Source organism: Scyliorhinus canicula, chromosome 25 (assembly GCF_902713615.1).
Source record: "Scyliorhinus canicula chromosome 25, sScyCan1.1, whole genome shotgun sequence".
In the NCBI taxonomy this organism is placed as follows: Eukaryota; Metazoa; Chordata; class Chondrichthyes; order Carcharhiniformes; family Scyliorhinidae; genus Scyliorhinus; species Scyliorhinus canicula.
The window spans coordinates 90,745-115,681 of NC_052170.1; the positions used below are offsets into that span (position 1 = coordinate 90,745).

A 24,937-nucleotide genomic window follows, 5' to 3' on the forward strand; every position below is an offset into this window, starting at 1 on the left:
AGAATAAACACTGGTAAATGCATCAGGGCAGGTCCAATGTCCATATGGCTACTTTCACAATACTTGCAACCGTATATAATTATGTGATAAAGAAACTCAAAAATAAAAAGCAGGCAAAAGTTTATTAATTTGTTTAGCAGCCAAACAGCGAATGATTTTTTCCCAGTGAGCAGTTAGAAAACTGCATTGTAACACGGCAGGTTGTGTAACATCACTGTGGTGGCACTCAGGACACTGGGCAATATGGATTATGTAATACTGATCTTATCCCATTGCAATCATGTGAATACTCAAACTTGGCAGATGAAGTACAATGTCTACGTTGGCAGGAAGAATAGGAAGGCAATATCTTATTTAAATAGAGATGGTTTGCAGAATTCTGCAGTAGTGAGGGATCTGTGTATCCTGGTACATGAATCACAAATAATTGGTATATAGAAATTAGAAGCAGAAGTCGGCCATTCAGCCCCTCGAGCTTCTCCACTATTCAACCAGATCATGGCTGATCTCTTCCTGGTCTCAACTCACCTCGCTACCTGTTCCCCATATCCCTTTAACCTTTTTTTAAAAAAATCAGAAATATATCTATCTCCTTCTTGAAACAATTTAATGATTCAGATTCCATCGCACTGTGGGTAACAAGTTCCACTAATTCACCACCCTCTGCGAGAAGTAGTTCTTCCTCATCTCAGTTCTAAATCTACCGTCTCTCAACCTGTATCTGTGGCTTCTCGATCTAGATTGCCCCACAAGGGGTGTAGTGATCTCTGTATATGAATATACATGATCATGTATGTAAATGTAGTACAGTCAATTCAACACTAGATGTCTCACTATCAGATGGTATATGAAAGACTTTCCCGCTCTTTCTGAGAGAGTGTGCTTCAGGAGAGTGAACAGACAAGACATAGATTAGCTAGAAAAAGAAGTTATAAGTTATTTCATTATTATATTCTATCGTTAGTTAATTATCGTTACTCTATTTTATTTCTTACTAGTTGAGTATTAAGTATAAAGGACTCATAGAATATTATTTATATGACTGATTAAGTTACTTCATCTTTAAAAGAAGACTATTGTTTTATTTCATCAACTCGGCTGGTTCAAAGAGGTATATATAACATGGTACCAGAGTGCTTAAGCTTTTAAGAAAAGACTAGTGAAGATTTAGAATAAAAAGAAAGAAAGAAATTGGAATCAACTATTCGACTACAGAAGTCATAGCAACATCGGCAACCGACAAAAACAACTTTTCAATGGATCAAGTTCAAGCATCAAGACATCTAGAGACCACTGGTAATTTAAATCTGAACTGGAAATTGGTCAAACAACAGTTTCAACTCTGTTCAGAAGCTAGTGACTTAAGTGCTGCACCAGAAGCTCGAAGAATTGGTTTATTACTGTCCCTGGCAGGACAGCAAGCAATCAAAATCTTCAATTCCTTTAATTTTAATGCTGGTGAAGATAAAACAAAATTGATCAAGTTATAGTGAAGTTCGATGAACGTTGCAAGATGCAGACCAATTAAATTTTAGAACGCTTAAAATTTCACAATAGAGTTAAAAAAGTTGGTGAATAATTTCATCACAGATCTCAATCTCTTAGCTAAAACGTGTAACTATGCAGATTTACATGATTCACTTGTAAGAGACCAGATTGTATGTGGTATACTTGATGATACAGTCAGAGAAACATTAATTCAGCAAAATGATTTAACATTACAAATCACGATTGATAAGTGCATCTCCGTTGGACAGACCAAAAAGTCAGCATGTGGCATTTTACCCTAAAGAAAAAAGCACAAATCTCTACCACGAGGTAAAGAAAATCAAAATGGTGTCGCAGGCAAAGCAGAAGACTGTGAGGAACGGACGCTATCCGTCACAAGCATTTTGGGCTCTGCTCATGCGCACTATGCACAGAAATGCGAGACGTCGAAGGAGAAGTCTGCGCATGCACGAGCGTTACTAATACGTCATGATGACAACTTAATTACGTGTCACAGGTGTGGCAACACCCACTTATAGGGAATCTTTCCTGCTTTTGGTAAGCGCTGTTTAAGATGTCAGAAGTTAAACCATTCTGCTTCTCTGTCAATCGTCCGCAAGTTACATTCCTCCTGCACAGATAAAATACTACAAAGCGAGAGCTGTGGACCCATAAAGAAGAAATCAACACACAAGAAGATTTCATGGAAGATGATAATTTCTCATTAGAAAATACTTTCCTCGTTGATGTGGTTGAATCGTCCATAAAGGACGATCTACAAGCAAGCAAGCACATCTTAAAGCAATAAATCCAGCTCATCAAGAATATGAGCAGGATCTTCAAGCAATGAAAGATCAAAGAGTCAATGTCGTTAGCAATGAATGGATGACTGCTGTGTCCATTAACACAATTCCAATTACTTTCAAACTGGACACAGGTGCCTTGGCAAATCTTTTGAATTCCAAGAACTTGTCCAAGATAAAAAGTCATTATGAAATGATACCTCCAGAGTGCTCATTAAGAGATTATAATGGCAATCCCATTTTCTCACATGGTTCGTGTTACCTGAGTGTCACAAACAGTGACGTTCAAAAACAAGTCAGATTCAAGATTGTCAATGATTCTCGTTCATCTTTCCTTGGAGCTCAAGTCTGCAAAGATTTGAAGCTCATCAAAATAATTTTTTTGAATACCTGTCAGTCGACTAGGTCAAGGATGACATTTAACAACTCTTAAAGGAATACCCTGATGTATTTCAAGGCATGGGTACGTTTCAGTCCAAACGTCAATTGAAAAAGGATGTCAAATCGGTAATCCATCCACCTTGACGTATACCTGCTCCTCTGAACTTTGAAGATTACAAGTTCAAGGTATCATATCAAAGGTTACTCAACCTACTGACTGGGTTAGTTCCTAGTCTGTGTGAAAAAACCTACAGGTGAGATAAGAATCTGTATGGATCCGAAAGATCTCAATCGCAACGTTAAAAGATTAAAAGACAGTATTATCCAATACCGAAGAAGGAAAGCATTACTGCAGAAATGGCCAATGCCAGAATTTTTACCAAACTTGATGTGTCTCAAGGTTTCTGGCGATGCAACTAGAAGACTCCAGTAAACTTCTCTGTACTTTTAATACACCTTTCGGAAGGTATTGTTTTAAACGGATCGCTTTGGAATTATCTCAGCTTCGGAAATCTTTCACAGAACGATGGAGCAAATGATTGAGAACATAGAAGGTGTTCGGGTTTACGTTGACGACATCATCGTCTGGTCAACAACACATGAAGAGCGTATGACACGTCTTTGGGAAGTATTCAAAAGGATTCACGATTATGGTTTGAAGCTAAACAAAGCCAAATGCATGATTGCCGCCTCCTCTCCGAAATTTTTAGGTGACAACATCACAGCTGAAGGAATAAAGCCAGATCAAGATAAAGTGCAAACTATCAACGCAATGCAAATTCCTAGATGCAAGAAGGCAGTCTTATGCTTTCTCGGATTTGTCAACTTTCTTGGAAAATTTATTTCAAATCTAGCTAACAGAACAACTACGTCAACTAATTAGAAAGAACACAGATTTCATCTGGACTGAAAAACATACTGAAGAATGGACAGATTTAAAACAACAATTGATACAAGCTCCGTGCTCATCATTTTTTGATCTTGCAAGACCTACTAAAATCATAACGGATGTTCGTAAAAATGGCACAGGTGCTGTTTTACTTCACCAAGACCATTTCAATAATTGGGTTCATATTGCCTACGCGTGAAGATCCATAATTGAGACTGAGTGTGGGTACGCCCAAATTGAAAAGGAGTGTCTTGGGCTAGTTACAGGGATTTCCAAATTCCACAACTATGTTCGTGGTCTATCCAAGTTCACAGTAGAAACTGACCATCACCCACTTGTACATATCATTGAACAAAACTTGAATGATATGACTCCCAGACTTCAACATCTGATGATGAAATTAAGAAGATATAATTTCACACTAAAATACACACCAGGTAAAGAGCTAGTAATTGCTGACACCTTATCTAGATCAGTCAACACTGACATTATACCAGAAGAATCGATAAATGATGTTAATCCTCAACTGCAATTATTCAGAGAGCTAATTCCTGTCTCTGATGTCAAATTTCAACAAATTTGCATTGAAATACTGAAGGATGCTACTTTAATGAAAGTCATGCATCATCTTCAACAAGGATGGCCTAAAGATAATTGTCCGCAATACCAAAGCATTCAGTCAGAACTGACTATTGTAGATGGTATACCGCTGAGGAGACAAGATCGCATTGTGATTCCACCAAGCATGAGGTTCTGAAATGCTTTCTAGACTTCATGAGGATCACTAGGCATTGAAAAATGTAAATGTCGTGCCAGACAGTCGATGTATTGGCCAGGTATCACATGATATCTCGGACGTGATATCGTCGGGTTCACGTGCCAGTCACATCAAAAGCATCAATGCAAAGAACCACTGCAACCATATGATCTTGTAACATCACCATGGATCAAGGTTGGTGCTGATCTCTTTCACTTATTTGACAAGGACTATCTCGTAGTCATTGACGATTTTTCCAATTTTCCTGAACTAGTGACATTAAACAACATCACATCCAGTACTGTCATGAAGGCATGCAAGAAAATATTTGCCAGGCATGGTATTCCTCATATCGTCATGTCTGACAATGGCCCTTGTTTCTCAAGTCATGAATGGCAAGAATTCTCATTGAAGTACAATTTTGAACATGTGACTTCAAGCCCTAACTTTCCACAGTCCAATGGAAAAGCAGAGAAAGGTGTCCACATTATCAAACAGCTACTTACTAAATCCAAACATTCTCAATCTGATTTTTATCTAGTTTTACTCAATTACAGGACATCACCTTTATCTATAGGATTATCTCCATCTCAAATGTTATACAACAGAATTTTGAGAACGACTCTACCTCAGTTACATCTTCCTGATCCTGAACAACATTGCACTGTGAAGAAAATTCAACAGAAAATGAAGCAGAAAAGATACTTTGATCAACGTTCAAAAGAATTGTCTACTCTGTCTGAGAATAATATTTTTAGATTACAACTTCCTGAAGGAAGTTGGTCTGACACTACTCACATAATTAGGCAATTTTCTCCAAGATTTTATCTGATAAGAACTTCAGCTGGAAACATTCTAAGAAATGGAAGTGATCTACTTCAAGATACTGCAAAGATTTTTCCTAATCTTGATTTGAAACCAATCTCAAAACAAATTGAACAGCAAATGCATTCAAATTTGATGATCGACAATTACATTAAATCCTCTTCATCACCTTTAACGTTAAGAAGATCGACAAGGAGAAGAGGATGACCCAATTGTCTGAATTTGTGATATTTTTCATGATTCTAGTAATTACTGTACATTGGATACATTGCATTTCATATGTAACAAGGGGGATATAGTGATCCCTGTACATGATCAATGTATGTAAATGTAGTACAGTCAATTCAACACTAGATGTCTCACTATCAGATGGTATCAGAAAGACTTTCCCTCTCAGAGAGTGTGCTTCAGGAGAGTGAACAAACAAGACATAGATTAGCTAGAGAGAGAGAGAGGTTATAAGTTATTTCATTATTACATTTGTATAGTTAGTTAGTTATCTTTACTGTATATTATTTCTTTTACTAGTTGAGTATTAAGTATAAAGGACTCACAGAATATTATGTATATTACTCATTAAGTTAGTTCATCTTTGAAAGAAGACTATTGTTTATTTCATCAACTCGGCTCGTTCAAAGAGTAATATATATGTGACGTAAAGTAATATAACAGGGAGGGAACATTTGGTCTATGTTTACTTTATCAATCCCTCTTAGTATTTTATGTACCTCAACCAGATCCCCTCTCATTCTTCCAAACTCCAGCACGTATAATCCTCAATCTCTCATAGAATCATAGAATTTACAGATCAGGAGGAGGCCATTCAGCCCATCGGGTCTGCACAGGCCCTTGGAAAGAGCACCCCACTTAAGCCCATGTCTCCAACTTACCCCGTAACTCCACCTAACCTTTTTTGGACACTAAGGGCAATTTATCACGGCCAATCCACCTAACCTGCACGTCTTTGGACTGTGGGAGGAAACCGGAGCACCCGGGGGAAACCCGCGCAGACACGGGGAGAACGTGCAGACTCCGCACAGACAGTGGCCCAAGCCGGGAATTGAACCTGGGACCCTGAAGCTGTGAAGCAACTGTGCTAGCCACTGTGCTACCATGCTGCTCATAGGAGAGGCGGTAGCGTAGTGGTATTTTCACTGGACTAGTAATCCAGAGACCCAGGATACTGCTCTGGGCTCACGGGTTTGAATCCCACAATGGTTAATGGTGAAATTTGAATTGAATACACATCTGGAATTAAATGTCTAATGATGACCATGAAACCATTGCTGATTGTCATAAAAATCCATCTGGTTGACTAATGTCCTTTAAGGAAAGAAATCTGCTGTCCTTACCCAGTCTGGCCTACATGTGACTCCAGACCCACAGCAATGTGGTTGACTCTTAACTGCCCCTCATTGAAATGGCCGAGCAACTCACCCAGTTGAAGGGCAATTAGGGATGGGCAATAAATGGTGGGCCAGCCAATGACACCCACATTCCAAGAACGAATGAAAAAAATAAATACGTAAAAAATACGTCAACCCTTCCATCATCAAAATCAATCAGGTGAAACTCTTCTGAACTGCCTCCTATGCCACCTCATCTTTTCTCAAATGAGGAGACCAAAACTGGACACAATACTCCAGATGTGGTCTCACCAACACCCTGTACAATTGCAACAACACTTCTCTACTTTTATACTCCAGTCCTTTTGCAATAAACACTGAAATCCCATTTGCCTTTTTAACTACACGCTGTACCTGCAAACCAACTTTCTGTGATTCATGAACAAAGACACCCAGATCCCTCTGCCCAGATCCCTCTGCCCGGATCCCTCTGCCCAGATCCCTCCGCCCAGATCCCTCTGCCCAGATCCCTCTGCCCGGATCCCTCTGCCCAGATCCCTCTGCCCGGATCCCTCTGCCCAGATCCCTCTGCCCGGATCCCTCTGCCCAGATCCCTCTGCCCCGATCCCTCTGCCCGGATCCCTCTGCCCAGATCCCTCTGCCCAGATCCCTCTGCCCGGATCCCTCTGCCCGGATCCCTCGGCCCGGATCCCTGGGCCTGGATCCCTCTGCCCGGATCCCTCTGCCCAGATCCCTCTGCCCAGACATATTTTGAATCTGCTTTCCATTTAGATAATAATTTGCCTTTCTATTTTTTCAGCCAAAATGGATAACCTCACACTCATCCACGTTAAACTCCATCTGCCAAACTTTGACCCAATAGCCTATCGATATCCGTCTGTAAACTCTTTGGGTGGGATTCTCCAGCCCTGCCCGGCCGGCGACTGGAAATTCCCGCCTGAGGTCAATGGACCTTTACATGGTCCGTGCCCGCCCGTGGCCATCTTGTGGGGTCAGTGTGGAAGAATCCAACCCTTTATCTCTTTACTGCCTGCTTTCCTACCTATTTTCCTACCATCGGGCAGCACGGTAGCACAAGTGGTTAGCACTGTGGCTTCACAGCACCAGTGTCCCAGGTTCGATTCCCGGCTGGGTCACTGTCTGTGTGGAGTCTGCACGTTCTCCCCGTGCCTGCGTGGGTTTCCTCCGGGTGCTCCGGTTTCCTCCCACAGTCCAAAGACGTGCAGGTTAGGTGGATTGACCGTGATAAATTGCCTTTAGTGAACAAGAAGGTGAGGAGGGGTTATTGGGTTACACGGATAGGGTGGACGTGAGGGGTTAAGTGGGTTGGTGCAGACTTGATGGGCCGAATGGCCTCCTTCTGCACTGTATGTTCTTTGTTCTCTTTTAGTATCATCCGCATATACAGGTACATCAAATGATTAGAAATAAAAATGGATGTTTATTGCTAGGATAACTAAATCTTAAAGTCAGAAAGTATTGTTAGAAAGTGTTGGTGAGACCACATCTCAAGTTTTCTTTACTCTGCTTTTTCCTCATTCATGGGATGTGGACTTCGCTGGCTAGACCAGCATTTATTGTCCATCCCTAATTACCTTTTAAGAAAACTTGTCTTTGTCTGCCTGTGTAGGCAGCATGAAAGCTGCATATTTATTTAAAGTGCTGTTTAATGGGAACTAGTGTGTTAAGGTTAAGAAACCAGATGTAATTTGTTATTGTTGGGTTTGAAGTTTAAAAGTTTAAATATTGTTTTCTTTAATTTTATTTTAATAAAGTTTGTTTATAAAATAACCAAGCTCTGTTTTTTATATTATGACTCCTGACATGAATCTATCTTTCCGCACCATCTTAAAACTTTATGGCTCTGGTTCAGTCTCTTAGCCACTGGATGGTGTTGAGCTTCTTGAGTGTTGTTGGAGCTGCAAGTGAAAAGGTTTCCATTACACTCCTGACTTTATGGATGGTGGACCAGGTACTGGGAGTCAGGAGGTGAGTTACTCGCTGTAGGATTCCTAGCCTTTGACCTGCTCTTGTATCCAGTGTTGATATGGCGAGTCCAGCACACTTTCTGGTAAGGCTGTTGATTGTGGGGGATTCAGCGGTGGTAATGCCATTGAATGTCATGGGACGATAGTTAGGTTCTCTTTTGTTAAAGATGGTCATTGCCTGGCACTTGTGTGGCATAAATGTAACTTGCCACTTGTCAGCCCAAGCCTGGATATTGTCCAGGTCTTGCTGCATTTGGACATGGACTGCTTCATTATCTGAGAAGTCTGAATGGTGCAGAACATTGTGCAGTCATCCGCAAACATCCCCAGTTCTGACCATGATGGAAGGAGGATCATTAATGAAGCAGCGGGAGATGGTGGTCCGAGGACACTACCCTGAGGAGCTCCTGCAGTGATGTCCTGGAACATGACCGCCACCAACCACAACAGTATTCCTTTGTGCCAGGTATCACTCCCAACTAACGGAGAGTTTTCCACTGGATCCCACTGACTTCGGTTTTACTCGGACTCCTCTTGGTGCCGCACACCATCGATTGTGGCCTTGATACAAAGAAGGAATGGTAAGGTGAAGGAGCCTTGGATGACAAGAGATATGGAGCTTCTAGTCAAGAGGAAGAAGGGAGCTAACGTAAGGTTGAGGAAGCAAGGATTTGGCATGGCTCTAGAGGGTTACAAGGTGGCCAGGAAGGAACTCAAAAATGGACGTAGGAGAGCTATAAGGAGGCATGAAAAAGCCCTGGCAGGAAGGATTAGGGAAAACCCCAAGGCATTCTACACTTATGTGAGAAATAACAGGATGATCTGAGTGAGAGTCGGGCCGATTAGGGATAGTGGAGGGAACTTGTGCCTGGAGTCTGAGGACGTTGGGGAGGCCCGAAATGAATAATTTGCTTCAGTATTCACGAGAGAGAGGTACCTTGTTACTTGTGAGAACAGCATGAACCAGGTTAATAGGCTCAAAAAGGTTGATATTAAGAAGGAGGATGTGCTGGAAATTTTGAAAAGGATCAGGATGGAGAAATCCCCTGGGCCTGACGGGATATACCCAAGGTTACTACGGGAAGCGAGGTAAGAGATTGCTGCGCCGTTGCCGATGATCTTTGCGTCCTCACTCTCCGCTGGAGTAGTACCGGATGACTGGAGGGAGGCGAATGTTGTTCCCCTGTTGAATAAAGGGAATAGGGAAATTCCTGGGAATTACAGACCAGTCAGTCTTACATCTGTGGTGAGCAAAATATTGGAAAGGATTCTGAGAGATAGGATTTATGATTACTTAGAAAAACATAGTTTGATTAAAGATAGTCAGCATGGCTTTGTGAGGGGCAAGTCATGCCTCACAAGCCTCATTGAATTCTTTGAGGATGTGACGAGACACATTGATGAAGGTCGGGCAGTGGATGTGGTGTATATAGATTTCAGTAAGGCATTTGATCAGGTTCCCCATGGTAGGCTCATTCAGAAAGTCAGGGGAGATGGGATACAGGGAAATTTGGCTGTCTGGATGCAGAATTGACTGGCCAAAAGAAGACAGTGAGGGTAATGGATGGAAAGTATTCCGCCTGGAGGTCGGTGACCAGTGGTGTCCCGCAGGGATCTGTTCTGGGACCTCTGCTCTTTGTGGTTTTTATAAATGACTTGGATAAGGAAGTGGAAGGGTGGGTTAGTAGGTTTGCCGACGACTTAAAGGTTGGTGGAGTTGTAGATAGTGTCGAGGGATGTTTCAGGTTACAACAGGACATTGACAGGATGCAGAGCTGGGCTGAGAAGCGGCAGATGGAGTTCAACCTAGATAAATGTGAAGTGATTCATTTTGGAAGGTCAAATTTGAATGCTGAATACAGGGTAAAAGGCAGAATTATTTGAAAGTGTGGAGGAACAGAGGATCTTGGGGCCCCTCAAAGTTGCCACCCAGGTTGATAGGGTTGTTAAGAAGGCGTATGGCGTGTTGGCTTTCATTAACAGGGGGATTGAGTTTAAGAGACACAAGGTTTTGCTGCAGCTTTATAAGGATTCTGAGAGATATGATTAATGTTATATAGATTAAATAAGTTTGATTAAAGATAGTCAGCATGGCTTTGTGAGGAGCAGGTCATGCCTCACAAGCCTCATTGAATTCTTTGAGGATGTGATGAGACACATTGATGAACTTGGAATATTGTATCCAGTTCTGGTCGCCTCATTATAGGAAGGATGTGGATGCTTTGGAGAGGGTGCAGAGGAGATTTACCAGGATGCTGCCTGGACTGGACGACATGTCTTATGAAGAAAGGTTGAGGGAGCGAGGGCTTTTCTCACTGGAGCGAAGAAGGTGGAGAGGTGTCTTGATAGAGGTGTACAAGGTGATGAGAGGCATGGATAGGGTGGCTAGACAGAGACTTTTCCCCAGGGTGGAAATGGCTGTCACGAGGGGACATAATTTTAAGGCGATTGATTGCAGGAAGGTATAGGGGAGATGTCAGAGGTAGGTTCTTCCCACAGAGAGCGGTGGGTGTGTGAAATGCTCTGCCAGCAGAGGTGGTGTCAGAGTCATTAGGGGACACTTAAGCGACTCTTAGACAAGCACATGGACAGCAGTAAATTGAAGGTTAGGTTGATTTTACATTCGGATAAGTGGTCGGCACAACATCGTGGGCTGAAGGGCCTGTACTGTGCTGTACTGTTCTATGTTCTATGATATCAAAGGCATTCACTCTCACCTCACCTGTGGAGTTCCATAGAATCCCTCTGGTTCAGAAGGAGGCCAATCGCTCTGCACCGATCCTTGAAAAGAGCACTCTACCTAGGCCCACTCCTCCACCCTATCCCCATAGCCTAACCTGCACATCCCTGTAACTCCGCACATTGATCATGACCAATCCACCCAACTTGCACATCTTTGGGCAATGGGAAACCTGGAGAAAACCCACACAGACACGGGGGAGAGCACACAAACTCCTCACAGTCACTCAGAATCGAACCTGGGTCCCTGGTGGTGTGAGGCAGCAGTGCTAACCACTGGGCCATCTTTTAGCTCGTTTGTTTATGTTTGAACCAAGGCTGCTATGAGGTCAGGAGCTGAGTGACCCTGGCAGAATTCAGTGAGAGGGTTATTGCTAAGCCCTCCAGGCCTTGATCCAAAGAGTCAGGGATCACAGACGTGTCCTCTACCCAAGAGATGGCTCAATGAAGCACAGCAGCCTTACTCCATCGGCCTGGGAGGCCATTGCGCAAGAGGTCAGCGTGGCTGGCAACAATGCCTGGAGAATTCCAGTACAGGAAGTGGATGAATACTTTCCAAGTACGTCATTCTTCAACCTACTCCATTATCAATCTCTCATCAAGCCATCATGTACTGAAGGGCTACACTCTTCAGGGATCTCACACAACCATTGGAGGGGAACTGATATCAACACATTCTTTTATGGAGACTTTCACATCACCAAAATCCCATCTCTCATGTTGCTCCTGCTCCACCCTCGTGCACTTCTGGGGAGAGCTTACCACACACACGGGGCGTGCATTCATTCAACATCTGCTCCATCCCTCTGATCATATGCCTTTAATTCATTTTCATACAGGCCCAACTGGTGCACAACAAGCATGAAGGAGCCCAAACTGGGGAAGGGACGGCCAAGATCGTTACCCTCACCAAATCCAAGACGGAATGAGTTTTCTCTCAGTTGATTGTTAGTCTGTGGAATTCTGTTCTCTAGAGTGCGTTGGAGGCTGGGCCATTGAATAGCTTTAAGGTTGGGTGGATAGACCCTTGATAGACGAGGGAAAAGGATCTAGGGAGGAGACAGGAGGTAGAGTTGAGGCACCAGTCAGATCAGCCATGATATTATCACGTGGCAGAGCAGATTGGAGGGGCCAAGTGAACTATCCCTGCCCCTAATTTGTATGTTCGTATGAATAGAAATGCTTTCAAAATGATGACCAGATAAACAGATAAATTAACGGATCAGGAATTCACTTTCACCTCTAACCAGTCCTTTAACAGTCATTACACAGAATAGTAATAATAATCTTTATTACACAGGACACCAACAACTATTACCATGATTTTGCTAATCTTGTATCCTTTGTGACATATCCATATCTTTTCTTGGAGTTAATGGCTGCACTAAGATCACATTGTGTTCCTATCAACGTGTTTGCTTCAACTGCCTCACAAATTATCTTAATTGCATTTGTTACGATCCGCTAGAGAGCACTGGCTTTTAATAAGAGATGAATTTCCCAGGGATCATGACAAAAGAATCACACAAGATTTCATATTTTATGACTTTAACCATATCAAACCAATATTCCTTCAAATGCACAATGTTAGCTCAGTTATTTCTATCGCATATATTCGGTCAAATGATAAAACAATTCAAATGTCCTAATTTTATATCAAGTCGATTTTAAGCTTAACCACTAAAATTTCTCTAGTGTTCAAAAAATACCAATTTTGAAAAAAATGAATTGTGGTTCTTGTAAAGCCTTAATTTTAAGGTGTCAATATAGTGATGTTGCCATTTTGATAAGAGAATAATTTCCCTCTTACAAAGAAACCAGGCAGGATTAAGGTTCATGAAGGTTCGTAGTGTACATAGTTGCCCTGTTTGTGTGTCACTGTTTAACTGTGGGCCCCTGGGGTCAGTCAAAGCTTTACTTTGACATTGCATGATTTACACTTGTGATCACTGGACTTCTACTTATTGTGTCTCCTTAGATGTGTTTCCACGATCCATGCTCTAGTGGTTGGAGGATTAGCTTTATACATACTTTGGTTCGATGACCCTGTCAACAGAGACCATATCTGGTAAGAACCTGGAGGTCCTTTTCCAATACTGATCCTTTCACTGAAACTAATTAGGGTCAATGGAATGTAAAGGGAACTCCACACTTCAAAGAACATTCTTCACTGCTGCAACAAGCATCAACCTGAGGGACAATAAGCCCTCAACTTGGAGAGCATGTTTAGACCAAGATTCTCATCAACTTTAATGTAGCGACTGGCAGGAATCAAATTTCAGGTCTGAACAAAGTAGCTCCTGAGGAGATAAACAGAACCATGTAGAAGTCTCCATGATGCAAGATTACTGATACTCTGCAGTGTTGAGGGAGAATATTTCAGATGAAATATTGAGCCTGCTGGCTTAGCCAGCAACGCGCATAGCCCATCATCCCATGAATATATAAAAAACCCCATGACACTATTTTAAAGAAGCACAGGGGAGTTCTCCCAGTGAGAATTGGACAATATTTATCCCTCAATTAATATCATGTCCTAAACAGAATTGGTATGGTTCCCTTGTCTGTAATCAGGATGTTTGTGTGAGGTGTGTGAATTTCCTTACCCTCAGAGTGATTTTTCCTAATTTAAAATAAATTCCAGCAGTTTAGTTGCCCATCCCTAATTGCCCTTGAACTGAGCAGCTTGCTGGGCCAAGAGGGGGCAGTTAAGAGCCAACCACGTTGCCATGAGGGTCAGATGGGGTAAGGACGGCAGATTTCATTCCCTGAAGGACATTAGTGAACCAGATGGGTTTTAACGACAATCGACAATGGTTTCATTGTTACCTATAGACTTCTCATTCCAGATTTTTATTGAATTCAAATGTTACCATCTGCCAGGGTGGAATTCAAGCCCGGGACCCCAGAGCATTAGTCCGGGTCTGTGGGTTATTAATCCAGTGACAATATCACCACTCCACCATCTCCCCTAAAGGGGAGAAATGGACTTGGTTAGAATTGTTTTCGCTGGAGTTCAGAAGAATGAGTGGGAATCTCATAACCTATAAAATTCTAACAGGACTAGAAAGGGTTGGTGCAGAAATATTGTGGTGGGTGTTCCCAGAACCAGGGGTCACAGTCTGAGGATGTGGGGTAGATCATTCAGGACAGAGATGAGGGGAAATTTCTTCACCCAGAGAGTGGTGAGTGTGTGGAATTCGTTACCACAGGAAATAGTTGAGGCCAAAACACTATGTTTTCAAGAAGCAGTTAGATATAGCACTTTGGGTGAAGGGGATAAAGGTTTTGGGGGGGGGGGGGAGGTCGAATCAAGTTATTGAGTTGGATGGTCAGCCATGATAATGAATGGTGGAGTAGGCTTGAAGGGCTGAATGGTCTCCCCCTGCTCCTATTGTCTATGATCTCTTTTGCCAGGCATTTGGCAATGATCCTTTACTCTGATCTTTTTGAGGGGAATTACCTCGGGGGAATCAGATGGCCGGGTCCATTCTGGTAAGGAGGTCCTGATAGATTGCCTACGTCTGAAAGAAGTACTGATAGATTGTGTCGGTTTACGGTAAAAGGTTCACCAAATGGTAGTGTGGGTTTGAGAGGGGCTGGTTTAAACTGCGGCCTGAGAATTCCCTGCAAAATGACACGGTTGGTGGGTTTTGTGGCGACATTGGACTGGAGCTCAGGTCGGAGGGAGTGCCTGCAATATAATAAAAACAAAGTGCCTGGAAAAACTCAGCAGGTCTGGCAGCATCAGTGGAGAGCACAAAAGAGTTAAGGATTTGAGTCCAAATGACTCTTCAGAGCTAAGAGAGGGAGACAGCTGATGGATTTTATTCTGTTTAAGAGGGTGGAACAAAGTGGAAGGTCAGAGATAGGTTATGGGGGCCAAGGTTTTGCAGGCAGCCACATGTCCAGCCATCAGAATAGTACAGGCAATTCATCACATTTAATTACACTATCGGGGGTATGACAATGTGCTGACGTACTGTCCATTCCACAGCTGTTCCCCTTAGTTGATGGTTCAGTTACGAGGGGACACATGTTCAAGGTGAGGGGCACGAGGTTTAGGGGGGATTTGAGGGGAAACCTTTTTACCCAGAGGGTGGTGAGGGTCTGGAACACACTGTCTGAGAAGGTGGTAGAGGCGGGTTGTACTCACATCCTTTGAAACAAACCTGGATTTTGCACATTCTCTCCGTGTCTGCGTGGGTTTCACCTCCACAACCCTAAAAGATGTGCAGGATAGGTATATTGGCCACGCTAAATTACCCCTCAATTGGGGAAAAAATAATTAGGTATTCTAAATTTTTTTTAAAAGAACCTGGATGAGCACTTAGCAAGTCATAACATGCAAGGCTGTGGTCCAAGTGCTGGCAAAGGGGATTAAGTAGGCAGGTTAGGTATTTAGGCCCTCCACAGGGCTTCCCTCTACACCCCGGCCTACAGGTATTTAAACCTGTTTCCCTTCAGCAACATATCTGACTCCTCAAGCTCCTCCAGACCTGCAAACCCTCCTCCCATAAACAAGTCCCTGAAGTATTCTATCCCCACCTGCTACCATCTCCGGAACCTCACGATCAGACCGCAGTGCAAATCTAAGATTGTCACATATCTGTGTCGACAGTGACGGACTTCCAGACCAAAGTGTTGCCGACACTGGTTCCAAACCCTCAACGCTGATACCACTACTGGGCTTACAGAGTATTGGACTGGCAAGAATGGCAGGAGTACCAACAACTGCGCCCTCAGACTGGTCCCCGTACACAACGCTGCCCCAGACCAACCCCTCCTCCACAGCCTATTTCTTAACCATTGCAATGTTTGCTGCCCAGTAGTAATTCAAACAGGTTCAGCAAAACCAGTAACTTCCTCATCGATCCCTTTCTGGACCCTCCTCTCCCGCCTTCCCTCCACCAATCGTGCCAAGTTTAACTAATGCAGCTGGGTCCACGTCACCTGTTTCCCAGAGACAGTGGAAACTCACCTGGAACGGCAGCTCCCCCCAGCATCCGCCCCTACCCCCTCCCTGTCCCCCTCCCTTCCCACCCACCCCCTCCCCACCCAACCCCTCCCCACCCACCCCCTCACCACCCACCCCCTCCCCACCCACCCCCTCCCCACCCACCCCCTCCCCACCCACACCCTCCCCACCCACCCCCTCCCCACCCACCCTCTCCCCACTCACCCCCTCCCTACCCAACCCCTCCCCACCCACCCCCTCCCCACTCACTCCTCCCCACTCACCCCCTCCCCACTCACCCCCTCCCCACCCACCCCCTCCCCACCCACCCCCTCCCCACCCACCCCCCTCCCCACTCACCCCCCTCCCCACTCACCCCCTCCCCACTCACTCCTCCCCACTCACCCCCTCCCCACTCACCCCCTCCCCACTCACCCCCCTCCCCACTCACCCCCTCCCCACCCACCCCCTCCCCACTCACCCCCAATCCCCACTCACCCCCTCCCCACCCACCCCCTCCCCACCCACCCCCTCCCCACTCACTCCTCCCCACTCACCCCCTCCCCACTCACCCCCTCCCCACCCACCCCCTCCCCACTCACTCCTCCCCCCCCCCCCCTCCCCACCCACCCACCCCCTCCCCACCCACCCCCTCCCCACTCACCCCCTCCCCACTCACCCCCTCCCCACCCACCCCCTCCCCACTCACCCCCTCCCCACCCACCCCCTCCCACTCACCCCCTCCCTCCCCACTCACCCCCTCCCCACCCACCCCCTCCCACTCACCCCCTCCCCACTCCCCCCTCCCCACTCACCCCCTCCCCACCCACCCCCTCCCCACTCACCCCCTCCCCACTCACCCCCTCCCCACTCACCCCCTCCCCACTCACCCCCTCCCCACCACCCCCCTCCCACTCACTCCTCCCCACTCACCACCCCTCCCCAACCCCCCCCCCCCCCCCACCCCCTCCCCACTCACCCCCTCCCCACCCACCCCTCCCCACCCACCTCCTCCCCACCCACCCCCTCCCCACCCACCCCCTCCCCACCCCCCTCCCCACCCACCCCCTCCCCACCCACCCCCTCCCCCCACTCACCCCCCTCCCCCCACCCAACCCCCTCCCCACTCACCCCCTCCCCACCCACCCCCTCCCCACTCACCCCCTCCCCTCTCACCCCCTCCCCACTCACCCCCTCCCCACCCACCCCCTCCCCACTCACTCCTCCCCACTCACCCCCTCCCCACTCACCCCCTCCCCACTCACCTCCTCCCCACTCACCCCCTCCCCACCCACCCCTCCCCACTCACTCCTCCCCACTCACCCCCTCCCCACCCACCCCCTCCCCACTCACCCCCTCCCCACCCACCCCCTCCCCACTCGCCCCCTCTCCCCTCCCCCATTCGCCCCCTCCCCCCTCCCCATTCGCCCCCTCCCCACTCGCCCCCTCATCCCCTCCCCATTCGCCCCCTCCCCACTCGCCCACTCTCCCCTCCCCACGTCGCCCCCTCTCCCCTCTCCACTCGCCCCCTCCCCCCTCCCCACTCGCCCCCTCCCCCCTCCCCACTCGCCCCCTCTCCCCTCCCCACTCGCCCCCTCCCCCCTCCCCACTCGCCCCCTCCCCACTCACCCCCTCCCCACTCGCCCCCTCCCCACTCGCCCCCTCCCCACTTCCCCACTCGCCCCCTCCCCACTCGCCCCCTCTCCCCTCCCCATTCGCCCCCTCCCCACTCGCCCACTCTCCCCTCCCCCACTCACCCCCTCCCACTCTCCCCCTCCCCATTTGCCCCCTCCCCACTCGCCCCCTCTCCCCTCCCCATTCGCCCCCTCCCCACTCGCCCCCTCCCCACTCGCCCACTCTCCCCCTCCCCCACTCTCCCCCTCCCCACTCGCCCCCTCCTCCCCTCCCCATTCGCCCCCTCTCCCCTCCCCATTCGCCCCCTCCCCACTCGCCCCCTCTCCCCTCCCCACTCGCCCCCTCCCCCTCCCCACTCGCCCCCTCCCCACTCGCCCCCTCCCCACTCCCCACTCGCCCCCTCCCCCCTCCCCACTCTCCCCTCCCCACTCGCCCCCTCCCCACTCACCCCTCCCCAGCCATCAACTCATTATGCATCCCAACAAGCAGAGGCCCCAGCTCCCACCCAAACTTCTTATAAAACGCGGCTGGAAACCCATCCGGATCCGGTGCCTGCATCGACCCCACACAGTCCATCACCTCCCACAGGCCAGTCGGGTCCCCAATACCTGCACCTTCTTCTCTCCACTCTGGGGAACTCCATCCTGTCCAAGAACCACCTCAGACTCTCCTCCCGGCTCCAATTCATACAGCCTTCTATAGGCCTCAAAGACCCCATCCACGCCCTCTGGCTCCAACACCATCGTGACTCCAATCTCTCTCATCGCCACCTGCTTCCTCAACGGACGCACCAACATCCTACTCCCTTTCTCCCCGTACTCTCAGACCGCCCCTCTGACCTTCTGGAGCTGCCTTACCGCCTTTCCCAGAGACTCCAGCCCAAATTCCATCTGCAGCCTCTGTCTCTCCTTTACCAACGCCTCCTGCAGCAGCTCCGAGTATCTCAGCCTCTCCTCCCAGCCATTCTCTCTCTATATGCCCAAATCATAATAAATTGCCCCCTTACTACCACCTTCAATGCCCCCCTCAGCGTGGAGGCCATGACTTCCCTGTATTATTCAGCTCCACATAATTTCACCCTCTCACAGACACCCTTTTCCACCGGCAATCCACATATAGCCACCCCCCCCCACCACTAGCAGTCCCACACCCAGCCCCTCCACCCAGCCAGTCCTCGTGCTCCCCCGTCGACTCTCTCACCTTCTGCACCTCCAGCCTCCGCTCCACACTCTCGATAGATGCCCTAAGCGGCTCCACCACCTCAGCCAGGTCCTCGGAGGCCACCTTGCTGTTGGGGCTTGTTGTTCAAAAAGTTCACGAGCTGGTCTGTAGACCACTGGACGGGCAACGATGCTCCAGCACCTTCCATCACTTTTCTGTGTCGCACCTCGACTTCTCGCGATCAAGCTGCTAACTCTTATTTATCTGATAAGCATAAACCGCCCCATCAGGGGAGTATTGCAATTCCTCAGCGCTTACGCCAGCAAACGCCCCTCAAATCGGGTGGGAAAGGACCAGAAAATTCCCTCTCGAGCGGGAGCTACCAAATGTGTGACCACTCCTCTGTGGCTGCCACTTGAATTTTCTACAATTATCAGTTAATCAGTTCTTAAATAAAAGGACAAACTTGCTAACTTACTGTCTACACCTGCCACAAATTCCAATTAATAAAGTTAACACAACAGGTTTACTTGCAGTCTTACATGTAGATACTTATAGAGAGAGACCCTTTCAAGAGAAGATCGAGTGCACTCATGTTGTCTGACTCAAATCCTATGGCAAACTGCTCAACCTAACTGCATTTTCTGTGGAACATAAAATTCTATATCAAACTGCAAAACTACAGACAGACCTGGCTCCTCCCATTAATTACATCATCTGTATCCCACTCACATCCATGACCTGCTTATCTAGGACTAAATACCACTCCCTCATAAATTGTCTACACTCCAGGGAAGCTCAGCAATCAAAATAATGTTCCATTAATGATTACCCCGCCTTTTACAACATCCTAATTACAGCCTTAGCAGACATGTGACCTGTATATATTCTAAACCAGGGATTTTAATAACATATATCAATTTCTACATTCATCCCAATGGCCAAAGATGTGGGGCGCGATTCTCCCCTGCCAGTTTTCTGGAAAGTAGCTTCCTATTCACCTACATTTTTAAGCACCACTGTGTCTTTTCCAATCTGATTACCGGAGGATCAACTTCAGGATTCTCAAGTTCTGTTTCATTTTGGAATGGCTCTGACATTTGTGGGAGGGCTGGGTGGAGGGTGTGGGAGGGCTGGGTGGGGGGTGTGGAAGGGCTGGGTAGGGGGTGTGGGAGGGCTGAGTGGGGGGGTGTGGGATGGCTGGGTGGGGGGTGTGGGAGGGCTGAGTGGGGGGTGTGGGAGGGCTGGGTGGGGGGGGTGTGGGAGGGCTGGGTGTGGGGTGTGGGAGGGCTGGATGGGGGGGTGTGGGGGCTGGGTAGGGGGTGTGGAAGGGCTAGGTAGCGGGTGTGGAAGGGGTGTGTGGGAGGGCTGGGTGGGGGGTGTGGGAGGGCTGGGTGGGGGGTGTGGAAGGGCTGGGTAGCGGGTGTGGAAGGGGTGTGTGGGAGGGCTGGGTGGAGGGTGTGGGAGGGCTGGGTGGGGGGGGGTGTGGGATGGCTGGGTGGGGGGTGTGGGAGGGCTGAGTGGGGGGGTGTGGGATGGCTGGGTGGGGGGTGTGGGAGGGCTGGGTGGGGGGGGGGTGGGAGGGCTGGGTGGGGGGGTGTGGGTGTTCAGGGTGGGGGTAGTGGTAAGAAAGTTATCTCTTTATATCTTTAGACAAACCGTCCAGATGATTGATGCCCTTTTTACGGGTGTGATATTAAACCTCTGTTCTTGGGTCGATGTGAAAGATTTGAAGAGGATTAGGGTTCCTCTGGAGACCTGATGTAATTCACTCCCATTTCTCTTCCAGGAATGCCGCCTGCATTAAAGTTGTGTTCTCTCCGATGGAATTTGCACTTGACTCTCTCGCTTGGCTCAGCTTCAATACTTTCCCTCTTTTTGTTTGATCGTATATTTGCTAAAACTCACTTTTCACAGCTGTATCTTTTTGAGCCACTCTCTCTGACCCTATTTACTCTGGCTGGATTCCAACTAAAGTTATAGTCAGTGTGTTTTGGATTCAGCGATGGTCACAGATATTCTCATGTTATTCATTCTTTGATGCACTAATCTAACCCAAGGACCACTTTAAATGCCCCACAAAGTCCTCCCATCCACCAGGTCACCAATCTCCAAATGCAGGAGACACAGAATCTGTAACTAACCCAATCAATGCTTTATGATCCCTGATTAACCCTTTTACCACATTCTGTGATCTCTGACTTGGAGACCTGCTGACGTGAATCTTGCTGATTCAGTCATTGAGCAGATATGGAGACTGTAAATGCTGAAGCCTTTCCTCTTGTCTTTTACAGGGGGGATCCCAAGTTAGTGAAGGTTAATATAGCAATCGCTTCAGGCTACTTGATTAACGGTGAGTATTCCAGAACACGCTCCCAGCCAGGGTTTGAACAATTGACATTCACTCTGCCCTGTCACCAAATCTTTCTCAACTTTCAATGCTCTTGGTCATTTCATCCACTGTCATTTAGCCAAGAGACAGGTACAGCACGGGGTTAGATACAAGGTAAAGCTCCCTCTACACTGTCCCCATCATACACTCCCAGGACAGGTACAGCACGGGGTTAGACACAGAGTAAAGCTCCCTCTACACTGTCCCCATCATACACTCCCAGGACAGGTACAGCACGGGGTTAGATACAAGGTAAAGCTCCCTCTACACTGTCCCCATCAAACACTCCCAGGACAGGTACAGCACGGGGTTAGATACAGAGTAAAGCTCCCTCTACACTGTCCCCATCAAACACTCCCAGGACAGGTACAGCCCGGGCTAGATACAGAGTAAAGCTCCCTCTACACTGTCCCCATCAAACACTCCCAGGACAGGTACAGCACGGGGTTAGATACAGAGTAAAGCTCCCTCTACACTGTCCCCATCAAACGCTCCCAGGACAGGTACAGCATGGGGTTAGATACAGAGTAAAGCTCCCTCTACACTGTCCCCATCAAACACTCCCAGGACAGGTACAGCACGGGGTTAGATACAGAGTAAAGCTCCCTCTGCACTGTCCCCATCAAACACTCCCAGGACAGGTACAGCACGGGGTTAGATACAGAGTAAAGCTCCCTCTACACTGTCCCCATCAAACACTCCCAGGACAGGTACAGCACGGGGTTAGATACAGAGTAAAGCTCCCTCTACACTGTCCCCATCAAACACTCCCAGGACAGGTACAGTACGGGGTTAGATACAGAGTAAAGCTTCCTCTACACTGTCCCCATCAAACACTCCCAGGAGAGGTACAGCACGGGGTTAGATACAGAGTAAAGCTCCCTCTACACTGTCCCCATCAAACACTCCCAGGACAGGTACAGCACGGGGTCAGATACAGAGCAAAGCTCCCTCTACACTGTCCCCCTTCAAACACTCCCAGGACAGGTGCAGCACGGGGTTAGATACAGAGTAAAGCTCCCTCTACACTGTCCCCATCAAACACTCCCAGGACAGGTACAGCACAGGGTTAGATACAGAGTAAAGCTCCCTCTACACTGTCCCCATCAAACATCCCCAGGACTGGTACAGCACAGGGTTAGATGCAGAGTAAAGCTCCCTCTACACTGTTCACATCAAACACTCCCAGGACAGGTACAGCATGGGGTTAGATACAGAGTAAAGCTCCCTCTACACTGTCCCCATCAAACACTCCCAGGACAGGTACAGCACAGGGTTAGATACAGAGTAAAGCTCCCTCTACACTGTCCCCATCAAACACTCCCAGGACAGGTACAGCACGGGGTTAGATACAGAGTAAAGCTCCCTCTACACTGTTCCCCATAAATCACTCCCAGGACAGGTACAGCACGGGGTTAGATACAGAGTAAAGCTCCCTCTACACTGTCCCCATCAAACACTCCCAGGACAGGTCCAGCACGGGGTTAGATACAGAGTAAAGCTCCCTCTACACTGTCCCCATCAAACACTCCCAGGACAGGTACAGCCCGGGCTAGATACAGAGTAAAGCTCCCTCTACACTGTCCCCATCAAACACTCCCAGGACAGGTACAGCACGGGGTTAGATACAGAGTAAAGCTCCCTCTACACTGTCCCCATCAAACGCTCCCAGGACAGGTACAGCATGGGGTTAGATACAGAGTAAAGCTCCCTCTACACTGTCCCCATCAAACACTCCCAGGACAGGTACAGCACGGGGTTAGATACAGAGTAAAGCTCCCTCTGCACTGTCCCCATCAAACACTCCCAGGACAGGTACAGCACGGGGTTAGATACAGAGTAAAGCTCCCTCTACACTGTCCCCATCAAACACTCCCAGGACAGGTACAGCACGGGGTTAGATACAGAGTAAAGCTCCCTCTACACTGTCCCCATCAAACACTCCCAGGACAGGTACAGTACGGGGTTAGATACAGAGTAAAGCTTCCTCTACACTGTCCCCATCAAACACTCCCAGGAGAGGTACAGCACGGGGTTAGATACAGAGTAAAGCTCCCTCTACACTGTCCCCATCAAACACTCCCAGGACAGGTACAGCACGGGGTCAGATACAGAGCAAAGCTCCCTCTACACTGTCCCCCTTCAAACACTCCCAGGACAGGTGCTGCACGGGGTTAGATACAGAGTAAAGCTCCCTCTACACTGTCCCCATCAAACACTCCCAGGACAGGTACAGCACAGGGTTAGATACAGAGTAAAGCTCCCTCTACACTGTCCCCATCAAACATTCCCAGGACTGGTACAGCACAGGGTTAGATGCAGAGTAAAGCTCCCTCTACACTGTTCCCATCAAACACTCCCAGGACAGGTACAGCATGGGGTTAGATACAGAGTAAAGCTCCCTCTACACTGTCCCCATCAAACACTCCCAGGACAGGTACAGCACAGGGTGTGATACAGAGTAAAGCTCCCTCTACACTGTCCCCATCAAACACTCCCAGGACAGGTACAGCATGGGGTTAGATACAGAGTAAAGCTCCCTCTACACTGTCCCCATCAAACACTCCCAGGACAGGAACAGCACAGGGTTAGATACAGAGTAAAGCTCCCTCTACACTGTCCCCATCAAACACTCCCAGGACAGGTACAGCACGGGGTTAGATACAGAGTAAAGCTCCCTCTACACTGTTCCCCATAAATCACTCCCAGGACAGGTACAGCACGGGGTTAGATACAGAGTAAAGCTCCCTCTACACTGTCCCCATCAAACACTCCCAGGACAGGTACAGCACTGGGTCAGATACAGAGTAAAGCTCCCTCTGCACTGTCCCCATCAAACACTCCCAGGACAGGTACAGCACGGGGTTAGATACAGAGTAAAGCTCCCTCTACACTGTCCCCATCAAACACTCCCAGGACAGGGACAGCACGGGGTTAGATACAGAGTAAACCTCCCTCTACACTGTCCCCATCAAACACTCCCAGGACAGGGACAGCACGGGGTTAGATACAGAGTAAAGCTCCCTCTACACTGTCCCCATCAAACACTCCCAGGACAGGTACAGCACGGGGTTAGATACAGAGTAAAGCTCCCTCTACACTGTCCCCATCAAACACTCCCAGGACAGGTACAGCACGGGGTTAGATACAGAGTAAAGCTCCTTCTAATGGGTGGCATGGTAGCACAGTGGTTAGCACTGTTGCTTCTCAACACCTAATGACCCGGGTTGGGTCACTGTCTGCATGTTCTCCCCTGTGTCTGTGTGGGTTTCCTCCGGATGCTCCGGTTTCCTGCTCCAAGTCCCGAAAGATATGCTGTTGTATGAATTGTGGCGACATGGGGATTTTCACAGTAACTTCATTGCAGTGTTATTGGAAGCCTACTTGTGACACTAATAAAGGTTATTGTATTCTAAAGCTCCCTCTACTGGCCCCATCAAACACATCCATGATGGATGATCCATCAGTAAATTGATTATTAACTGGCCCAGAGTCAGAGATTGTTTGGTAGACTTGCATCTTATTAGTTGCTAGCTTTGCTCACCTTGCATTCTT

General features: G+C 47.8%; 1 protein-coding gene across 1 annotated transcript in view; it reads left to right on the forward strand.

Moving 5' to 3' along the window:
* The first annotated feature begins 13,219 nt into the window (after nucleotides 1-13,219).
* LOC119957158 (calponin-1-like) overlaps nucleotides 13,220-24,937 on the forward strand; it is a 102,939-nt gene continuing 91,221 nt past the window's right edge. Inside the window, exon 1 of the mRNA XM_038784936.1 lies at nucleotides 13,220-13,305. Coding sequence (XP_038640864.1) covers nucleotides 13,278-13,305 — 28 coding nt within the window. The 5' untranslated portion in view covers nucleotides 13,220-13,277. The remainder of the gene's footprint in view (nucleotides 13,306-24,937) is intronic.